The 10,330-nt window shown below is 47.3% G+C and overlaps 2 protein-coding genes across 2 annotated transcripts; one reads left to right on the top strand and one right to left on the bottom strand.

Annotated features, from left to right (window-relative positions):
• The first annotated feature begins 167 nt into the window (after positions 1 to 167).
• On the top strand, positions 168 to 3,136 carry cunh8orf74 (chromosome unknown C8orf74 homolog). The gene is made up of 5 exons (XM_069712822.1): positions 168 to 293; positions 1,007 to 1,190; positions 1,593 to 1,816; positions 2,559 to 2,708; positions 2,791 to 3,136. The coding sequence occupies exons 1-5, from the start codon at positions 231 to 233 to the stop codon at positions 3,013 to 3,015; spliced, it is 846 nt and encodes a 281-aa protein (XP_069568923.1). The 5' UTR covers positions 168 to 230; the 3' UTR covers positions 3,016 to 3,136.
• A 951-nt stretch (positions 3,137 to 4,087) lies between these two features.
• On the bottom strand, positions 4,088 to 7,718 carry LOC138629236 (L-threonine 3-dehydrogenase, mitochondrial-like). The gene is made up of 10 exons (XM_069712813.1): positions 7,617 to 7,718; positions 6,793 to 6,987; positions 6,668 to 6,710; positions 6,161 to 6,231; positions 5,740 to 5,889; positions 5,475 to 5,647; positions 5,277 to 5,367; positions 4,973 to 5,065; positions 4,701 to 4,877; positions 4,088 to 4,619 (listed from the first exon to the last, which is right to left on the bottom strand). Exons 2-10 carry the CDS (start codon positions 6,974 to 6,976, stop codon positions 4,480 to 4,482), a joined length of 1,122 nt encoding a protein of 373 aa, XP_069568914.1. The 5' UTR covers positions 6,977 to 6,987; positions 7,617 to 7,718; the 3' UTR covers positions 4,088 to 4,479.
• Between the last annotated feature and the right edge of the window lie 2,612 nt (positions 7,719 to 10,330).

The raw sequence follows: 10,330 nt of genomic DNA, 5'->3' as shown, positions 1-10,330 counted from the left end.
AAACCCCCCCACAGGTTAACAGCTGCGCAACAGATTCACGACGTAACGTGTATAATGATGTCATCGCAACGGAATATGAAGCTGTTTATTATTTTTGTTTGTTTTGTTTTTGTGACCGACAGCACGCCAGAAAATCTCTCCACGCGCTCCGCCAGCCGCTTTGACGTCAGCACGTCGCGCCTCTACGCACCGGCGTCCGTCTCCAATGCCAACCAAGTGCGCCGGACTTGATGGACGTGTCGACGATGGACTCCCTCACGGAGAGTGAAATAGCGGCGGTGGCGAGCCTCCAGGTAGGCGGCCGGTGGATGAACTCCCGGAGCTTTGATTGAAATTCAGACAAACCGGGGAATCCGTCGTCCAGCGGTGCCTTCAAATACCCGCCGGAAATGGGACAATTGCAACATTCAAACTGGCTGCAGTGACAGTCAGCTTGAAGCACATCGTACTGTTGAGTAATTGCACTTTTTATTGAGCTAAATCTGAAAAGTAATATGATGAACTCGTGTAATCTAAATGTATTTACTCAAGTAAGCACTATTTTGAGATACTTTTACTCGAGTATTTAAAGTTGATGCTACTTCATCATTTTTTTACAACGCTGTCTTTATTTGACAGTTGTCCTGACGACGATGATGATAAAACAAGCTTTTAAAAGTCCCTCCAGCATGTTCTGGGTATTCCCAGGGTATGATTTTCTCCCCAGACTTCTGGCATGGTTTCATTCCAGCAGGCTAAATGTTTAAATAATTGAATGTGTCTCAGGGAAAAAAAATCACAGATTGGAGAAAAAGTCCAAAAAAACCAGAATTTCCTCCACACCCCTGTGTATAAATCTGTATACAAAGTAGTTCAAACTAGCTCCTCCTGCAGCGACGGCAACGTGCTGCCGACACACCGATGCTGCACTATTAATCATCTAATAATGTCATATGTTGTAGTACGTCAGTCACAGCGACCAAACCGGGACGCTCAATGCTTCTTCACGTGTACGCCCGTGTTTCAGAGAGACGCCGGCGTGCAGAGGCTCAGCGCTCACTTCTCGTGGCCCGAGTTCTGCGACGAGCGCCGGCGCTTCCATCAGGAGTTCGTGTACGACGTCGCCGTGTTCGCCGCGGACCGAGGCTTCCCCCGGCCCGCCGTGATCCGGGCCGCCGCCGTCGCCAGGGGCCTCTTCCCGCAGCTGGGGGGTGAGAGCAGGCGGCACGGTGCTAACCGCAGAGGGTGACGCGGCGTGACGGTCGCAGCCAGCAGGGAGAACTCTTGTGCGGTCTTGATGGCTCTCGAAGCTCGTATTTCACTGCATGTTTCTGCAACAGAAACACACAACTCTCGTATCAATGGCTGTTCTTGTTAATCACGCAGATTGTTCTTTTTCAGCCCCGGGATCCAAATCGTGAGTGAGTCACTCACGGTGATTCGCTCCGTGTGCGTCTTATTAAAACATTCATCATGCTGTGTTATTAATTCTGGCCCTGGCAACTCGGCCAAAATGTTGGCTTTTGATTAATGTTCCTTTTCACAGCCAAAATTGGATGTTATTTTTGCCGGGAGTTTGGTTTATTAAACCTCCTCCGTCCTCCGTCCATCAGGTCTCGACGCATGCGGACTGTCGTCCCTGCTGAGAGACGTGCTGCGTGAGCGCCTACCGAACCTCACTCCTGTCCACCGACACGAGTTCACCCGGTACCTCGCGGACACCTGGGTCACCCGGCGGAGGCTCCTCCGGGCGGTGGTGGGTGGAGATAAGGACGTGTCCGTCACTCAGCTGCACTTGGAGGTGCAGCTGCCGCCCCCGCCCTGTCCTCTGGCACAGGTTAGGACACGTTCTTCATGAGCTTCACTGTTCCTGCAGAATCAGTTAGCTGCAATCTGCAACCTCACCACTCGATGCCGCTAAATCTTGCACGCGGCTTTATGCAGGCTGCAAACAAACTGAGCGTCCCTCACCTCACTCTGCCTTTCCAAGTGCGTGAGAGAGTCTACAGAGGCTTCAGACCTCAGGAAATAGATCCAGCGTCCATCCAGGAATAGTGTAGGAACATTTTACCACGTAGAAGGGATCCTCAGGGAAATGCAATGACCTCCTGAACTGTACACAAAATGTTATTTACAGGCCTACTGGCATCTCCTTATCTGGAAGAAAGTACAAGTACAGTGTATAAAGGAAAAGTGTGTGAAAGTAGCAGGAGAGACTTGAGCCTGTAAATAAACACTGCTGTTGATTATAAAGTCGGCCTACCAAGCTTTTACCAGCACAAAGTCAGTCAGTCAGTCAGTACCGTGAAATTTGGAACTAAACATTCAAGATAAATTCTCGCAACTTCGGCGATCCCATCAGCCCCAGCTATCGTTTATTATGAGCAAGTGTTTGGTGTGCCTCGAAGCCAAACTGAGATGGTGAACAAGTTGACACCAACACGTTGCATTTTCCGTGTGAACATGACTGCAGACTGTTACTGTGGGTGGATTCCGGTCAGATTATGTTAAAAAAAAAAAAAAAGTCGTAACTCGGGCTGTGGGACACCGTTGGTACACGTCACATGATTGTGCTGCAGGGCACATATCAGCAGAAGCGGGAGACTCGGCAGCCTCAAGCCAGACTCGGCTCGACCCTGCAGAAGAAGGAAGAAGAGCTGAGATGTCTCCGAGCCGGACCCCGGGTCGCAGTGGAGGAGATCTGTGTCCCGGAGGACAGTCCTCAAAAGGTGGGACTCGCACAGAGATTTCAGACTAACCCGAGAAGCAGTGAAAGCATCTGTGACCGGCTGTGCGTGCCTCTGTGTGCAGAGCCTGCTGGATCTGGTCCGTGCAGCAGTAAAGGCCACAGAGGAGCAGATCCAGGCGAGTCTGAACAGAGAGGTCGCTCTGCTCCGCGACATCCTGCAGCTCAAACTGCAGGAGGCGGCTTCGGCCAAAGGGAGGCGCCAGAACACCACCACTACTTCAGATACAGGCAAGACGAGCCGGCTTACAGGCCCCTCGGCTAAGGCAAAGCCACAAAGCAAGCCATGAGTGAAGAATTCTGGGTATGCAGCGTGAGGACAGGACTTCAGAATAAAGCTGACTGGAGGTAAACACTGACAATGTTACGTTTTGGTTTTTTTTTTACGTGTGGATGCTCAAGTTTGTTGATTTTTTTTTTTTTTTTTTTTTGGGGGGGGGCATTTCTGATCCTCTTCCTGTGTGGGAGAACATCTGGAACAGGAAATATAAAAGACTGCGTAACCATAGCAACCTTATGCTTTATGATCATGTCCATTCAGTGTATTTATGAGTGTCTGCAAAAGGAAAAGTCAGACCAACTCGTTTCTTTAGAGCATTTATTAAAATAAATAGTCATCCTTCTGATTTAACATGAAAAGATGCAAAGAACAGCATTATAAATAATAAATATTAAAAAACCAACAATATTCAACACAACTCTTTCCTCTTAAAGAGAAAGTGATTGCCACTAAACCACTATTTGATTCACATTCATGAGTGTTTAGCACCAGCTTCTAAACGTAAAACAACCTCGAAAATAAGTTAAATAGAAACTAAATGACCAAACGCAGCGGTGCCAAATGTCAAGCAGCTCCTACAAGCTTGTCTGCTTTGACTTCTAAGCACCTGTAAACTGTCGCCCGCAGGAACTAGTAACAGTTTCCACAGCGACAGCAGCAGAGGTAAAGCCTTCCAGTGTTCAGGATTACAGTACGTAGAGGTGGCCAGTCGGGAGTGCAGCTCTCTGCCTAAAAGCTAACTGGTCGTGAGGACGGCAGAAGGGCCGCTTAAGGCGCTTGCTGTCCCAAGCTGGGAGTTTGCTTATACACATTCAGAAAGAGAACTAAACTCTCCAGCATGTTCGAGCTGGATGGATGGACAGAGAGCAGAGAGGTAGACGGGGGGTGGGGGGGAGGAGGAAGATGGTGAGACATGGAGATGGATGCACAGATCTAGTCAAACATACGAGATGTGATTAAAAGGTCAGAGAGTGCGCTGATTATTACCAAAAACCCAACCTGATTTAAATCTGACCGCCGTCATCCCTTGCGTAGCTCCTGCCCCTGAAGATCTTTTTTTTTTTTTTTTTTTTTTTGGGGGGGGTAAGTTTAGTGCTGGATCTCCTCCACAGTGTCAAAACCTCAGCCTGAACTTCATTTTGAGGAACATAAAGAAGTCGCACGGAGCAAAATCCAGCGCGGAGGCTGTTCGTCCCTCTGCTCTGGGTGCATCACTGCACTCTGTTCAAAACGCAACAGTCTCTGAACTCTTTCGCATCTCGTATGATATTGTGAAGTCTGGAATGTCTTTTTTTTTTTCCCCTGTGATATTGATGTTTATATCTGAAATATGTTGTCAGACTGAATGTTCTCAAGGTTTTGGTGATTTTGATAAGATAAGACAATGTTTTACAGTGTGATGGTAAAGGCTACAAATGCTCTTAAGTCCTTGCATGTTACATTCACTTGGATGGAGTTGCTACAGAAATGCTGCTCAGTTGGCTCGTGCCAGCTGGTTGCCCGGGGTGACGCGAGTCAGCATAGTCTGCACCAGCTCCGGGAGGTCGTACTCGTGCTTCCAGCCCCAGTCCCGCCTCGCTGCGCTGTCCTCCAGCGCCATCGGCCAGCCGTCCGCTGAGAAGACAGATTTGTTTACGGTATCGTATGAAGCCGAGATGTCGGGTCATCCGCCATTCATTCACACGGACGTCTCACCTATGGCCTGCAGGACGGGGTCCACGTTGTAGGTGACCTTCAGGTCAGGCAGGCCTTTCTGGATCTCCCGGGCGAGGTCGTGCGGCGTGAAGCTCATGGCGTTGATGTTGTACGTGCGGCTGACGAGGGTTTCTGCGGGAGCCTCCAGGAACTCCAGAGTCGCCCTGACACAGTCGTCTGGTCAAGAGGAGGGGGAACACGGGTGAAGGCGAGTCAAAGGGGAAGGAACACTCGTTCGCACGTTGGCGATTTTAACACGAAGTCTTTCATACCGATGTACATCATAGGAAGCCGCGTGTCACCGCGTAGGTTGCACTCAAAGTGACCGGTCTTCACGGCTGCATTGAAGATCTGGACGGCGTAGTCTGGTAAGAGAAGAAGAAAAACGAAACGAAGGCAAACGAGGGAGGAAGTGGCGTCATCTCAAAACCAGATCCAAACCGTTTTAAAGTTAGCTGAGCCACGCCCCCTGGTCTCCTTTCCAAGCGGCTGAGCGAACCGACGGAAACAGGGTCTGTCCAGCGGGTGGGCGGAGCCAGACCGAGCGGGCTGCACCTGTTCATGCTTCCATCTCACCTGTGGTTCCTCCTCCGGGCTGGGAGTCCCCCGAGATGATGCCCGGATACCTGAGGCAGCGGAAGTCCAGGCCGAACCTGTGGTGGTAGTACTGAGAGAGGAAGGGAGGGGGGGAAAAAAAAAAAAAAAAAAAAAAAATTCAACACCTCTCCTGCACCCACGCTGCCTTTGTGAGAATCGTATCTGCGCGTGTCTCACTTCGCCCATCAGCTCGGCGTGGATCTTGGAGACACCGTAAATGGTGCGCGGTCTCTGCACACACAGATCAGGGGTGGGGTCTCTGGGCGAGGACGGACCGAAGGCACCGATCGTGCTGGGGACAAACAAGCGCAGACCGTGTTCGGTTGCGACGTCTAAGACGTTGTGGAAACCTGTGAAGAGAGGGGAGGCTGCGTGCGTGAGTGCGATATGTCGAGACAACTCTGGACGCACTTGAACACAAGTGTTAAAGAAGCGCGTGTACCGGTGATGTTGACCTCCTTGGCCAGCGCCACGTTGGCCTCCCCCACAGCGGACAACAGGGCCGAGTAGTGGACCAGCCAGCTGATGTTGTTGTTGACCACGATCTCCCTGAGGTTCTTGTAGTCCAGGATGTCTGAGAAGATGAATGGGCCTGTGGAGCACACGTGCACACAATAGTTTGCTTGTCTGAACAGCATCATCCGCGGAAAGATTGACCCCCAAGAGATTAAAGGCACACATGTTGTGCATTTGTGCCGCCCTGGTGTGAATGGAGCGCCTGAAAGGAAAGCGTTCCCTTCAATTCACGACTTCAACTCAAAAGTTATGCATCTCTGATTGTTTCCCCCCGTCTCTCAGGTACGTAAATAAACTGTACCTTTACATGGGAAATCCACAGAGGCGGTGAAAAGAGTGCTACGCACCACTATGGTAGACATGGTTGGGGGGTTTCCGGATGTCCGACAGGATCACGTTGTTTTTTCCAAATCGCATCCTGAAAGGTGGAAAATCAGCACGATCAGAGGAGGGAACTGTAATCAGCCTTCAAGCATCACTCTGGAGATATCTCGAATTAGATTTTATCTGCCAATATCCGCCTGTAACAAATATATCGGTGTATATGTTGTCTGATGTACGTTTTTTTTTTCTTCTACAGAACATAAAGCAAAAAAAAAAAAAAAAAAAAAAGCTTGGGATGATTTAGAAATTACTTGTGTTTTTTTTGTTGTTGTTATGTGTAGTCATTTATCATTTTTACAGCACCGCTGAAGTTCACCGTTTCAGCGCGCGATGTCATTTTGCGCGATCAAACTCATTGCGAATCCTTCTCGGCTGAAGTGCGACTTTTCAACGATTCGCTACCGACCACAAACAAACTGCCGAAATGCTTACAGAAGGATTGAAATCAGAGGTGACACGAAAGTCCTTACCTCAACAGCGTGGCCAGCCCCACCCCGAGCTGCCCAAGCCCTCCTGTGACGGCAAAAGAAATCAGTGACCACACGGCGGCGTCGTCGTCGTGACTCTTTGCAGAGGACGTGCGGATTTTACCCACCGGTGATGAGGACTTTGGGGCGGTCGCCGTCGGCGCAGGACGAAGCGCAGGTTCTCCCGCCGCCGGGTGACCGGAGCGAGGACGGGCCGACGCCGCGGGCCCCCCGGGTCGACTGCTCAGCCCTGCGAGGTGACCCGTTCCCGGCGTGCTTCGCGGCACCCCTCAGCAACCGCACCAGCAGCATGGCAACACCTCCTACAAAACAAAAGCGTGGATCAGTGGCATAGATGTTGTCATACTCTGTGCTAAAACAGTAATTAATATGTCCTTTAAAAAAAAAAAAATAAAAAAAAGTATTTTTTTTAGCTTAAAAATGTAAATATCGACATATGCATGACATGTGAATCAGGTCTTGCCAAACCCCTGCAGACAGGACCCATCTCAGATGATCTTCTTCTGACCTGCTGCTGACTCTTGTCTAAATATAGACCAGACCACACTTAAATTCGTGGGGAGGGTGTGGAGGGAGAGAGGGGGGGGGGGGGGGGGGGCAGTCAGATTAATGTTGACAAATCATCAAATCCTCAACCTCGCCCTGTGTCCCTGCTGTATATAAAGGCCACCTACTGTAGCGACCTCGTTCAAGATGATCCAAAAGGCCAGTTTTAGTTAAACCGATGACGCTCATCTTCACCCCCCCCCCCTCCACCCCCTTGTAGCTCAACGTTAGCCTAGCTTTTCAATCAGCTAGCGTTTTGTGCTCCGTCCCCCCCGTCCCTCGCCGGCGGAAGACAAACAGTCAAACGGGGGCCACGACGGCTCACGAGACGGACTACGAGCACCGTAAAAAAAAAAAAAAAGTCACACCGCGTGCTACTTCTTACTTTATCGGGAACCGGACAAAAAACACAAAATTGAGAAGACGACTTGAGACTCCACCGGCGTTTGTCATTACACGTGAATGTCGTCGCGTGGCTACGGTTAAGACTCTTCTGCCCTGTGATTGGCTGACAGCCCCGGAGGCGCGGCGGCGGAGCCTGCGCAAATAAAATACAAAACTTCCTGTTGCAGCTTTCAAAATAAAATCGCCCCACGCTGAAAGGAAGGGAGAACCAGTCTGTCTGTGTGGCACTGTAATAATTACTCTACCGTATTGTTCAGTTTTAATATGAACAACCGTTTAGTGGTTGCTAAGTTACATTTCACGACTGTTTTTGTGATACTAAATTGTTATTATCTGGAAGAGTTTAACTAATTAGTACAACTCCAAACTACAGTCTAAAATGTGTGCCAAAATATTTGAATCAGTACCTCTATGGGCCGACAAACAACTAAAAGAGAAAAGATAATAAGCGTTATCCACCGGATTACATAGTACAGTATACGTAGGTTTCAAAAAGGGGGAAACAGCGCCCCTCTGGGTTGTAACGGCTGATGAACGTCGCCCAGACGGTGTGGTTAAAAGGTGGTACTACACCCTTAATGAAGTCAATTAAATAATGTACAGCGACCTGAAATCTGAAACGGCCGCGTGTCTGGAAAAGAAACCGTGACGTGACTTGTGAGTCCAGCTGGCATTTCAACAAGACACGGAAACAACATCAACATTATTTACAGCAAACTAAGTGTAGAGTTAGTTTGTTTGTGTGTGGTTGTTTTGTCAATGTTGTTTACTAACTTTTTGTGTGTGTGTGTGTTTTGAACACCTGCAGGCTCGCAGCGACGGAGGGACACGAACTTTCCGTCAACCAACAAAGGAAATAACCTTCAAAACAAAACAACAACAAAAAACGACCGGAGGAACCTTTCGTGACCTTGAAACTTCACCTTCGACCCGACATCAAACTGTGAGTCAAAAACACGTGGCCAGCTGTTTTCTCTGGTGTTGTTGCTGCATACAGACAGACAAAATGTGGTCGTGAGTCTTTCATTGGTTGTTCAGTCACTTGCTGACTCTGACATGTGAGTGAACTTGTAGAAAATGTGTGCCAGCTGCTGTGAATGATTCATTTTGGTCCTCTTTGGCTTGTTTTTTTTTGTTTTCGCTGCACAGTGGATGCAAAGCGTACAATAAGTCATGTATTAGATACATGCACGCATGCTTTTTTTTAATTTATTTTTTTTATATGAACCAACTTTTATGTCTGTGAAGGACTTTTAGTATTCAGCAGTGGTCTGTTACCAGACTCGGGGGTAAAAGCCTTGAAGTACATTTGCAGGTGGAGTAAACACTTGGAGAAATGTGTGCACAAGGTTTTCCCCCCTCCCACGAGCCACTTTTGGCACCACCTGAGTCACGGGCCTGTTTTGTCTTCAAGCTTTCTGGGGAGTTTGTTGGTTTATTATCTGCTCTCGTTTTCAAATGTGCTAAGATATGGTAATAGTAATGGTCAAAATGTATTTACATATTTTGAATGAAAAAAAAAAAACAACCCCAACAAAACTTTTACGTTTGCTCGGTTGCGGTGAGCATTGAAGCACAATTCAAGTGTGGTTTCATCTGCCTGCGGTATTGGTGAAAATGTTCATATCTGATACCAATATTGCGTTTTAAAGCCTTCGTAAGAATACATGAAGTGACTGTCAAGTTGTTGTGAAGATTTACCAGAACAATGACAGGTGTGATTAACACCTAAATTCAGATGTGTTCATGCAAACCCAGTCAAATTAATGGAACAAATTTCCCTCCTGTAATTAAGATGAACTCAAGTGTCAGTTATAACCATGCCCCTGCTAATTATGTGCAAGTGATTTATTCTCAGTTGCACACAAGGAGATTAATCTGTCTTGCGTCACTAAGTGAATGGTGGACAACTGTGCGCACGTGCACGCTTCTCGACAGATGAAAACATAATCTATACATTAAAAAAAAAAAATAAAGTGCGGGAATCCAGATGATTACACACGTATCTGATCTTGGATGGTTTGGTCCTTGCAGTACTTCTGCAACAAACAGGTTTTTTTTTTATCATTGGAAGTCGTTTGATAATTTGGTTACGAAGTAAAAATGACGAAACTTCTCCAGTTCTTGCTTTTCCAATGTGAAGAGTTGCCGCTTTTCTCTGTTTTGATATTTAATTTGATATATAATTGAAGAGCAATGGACAGAATGATTAAACTAACGGATAATTTCAATTTTTTTGAGTTTTGTACCTACAACTCAAAGAACAAACATCCAAAATACATATCTTGTGGCAAATTGTAAAATAATCCATGTATAAAGGACTCAGAAGATAAAACATTGATTTCTTGGGCTCTTTTTGTGCTGCAGATGTTTGTGCATCTGTGTCTGTCTGCCTGCAGCCACTAGGTGGCAGCAGATACTTAGAAATTCAAGAACTGAAGAGGCCTGCCTGTGCTTTCAAGCCTGCTGGCCCTTCACATACAACAAAGGATTTATCAGTTGTGTCCTTTTTTATGTCCTTTTTTTGAACTTAAGAAATAATTATAAAAAAAAATGCGTATCATTGAATATCTTTTTTCCCACTTTTTTTTTTTTCCTTTTTCATTTCTAACCCAAATAACCACACAGGGCAGACATAATGCCAGCAAATAATGTTATTTGCATGTGTGTATTTGGCTTGCGTTTTCCATGTTT

This window comes from Brachyistius frenatus, unplaced genomic scaffold, assembly GCF_029030835.1.
Source record: "Brachyistius frenatus isolate BFR_SWC_R1_liver_20210118 unplaced genomic scaffold, ASM2903083v1 Contig_112, whole genome shotgun sequence".
Taxonomy (NCBI): domain Eukaryota; kingdom Metazoa; phylum Chordata; class Actinopteri; family Embiotocidae; genus Brachyistius; species Brachyistius frenatus.
Note: the sequence above shows the minus strand (reverse complement) of the source record. Positions and strands in the feature narration are given on the sequence as shown.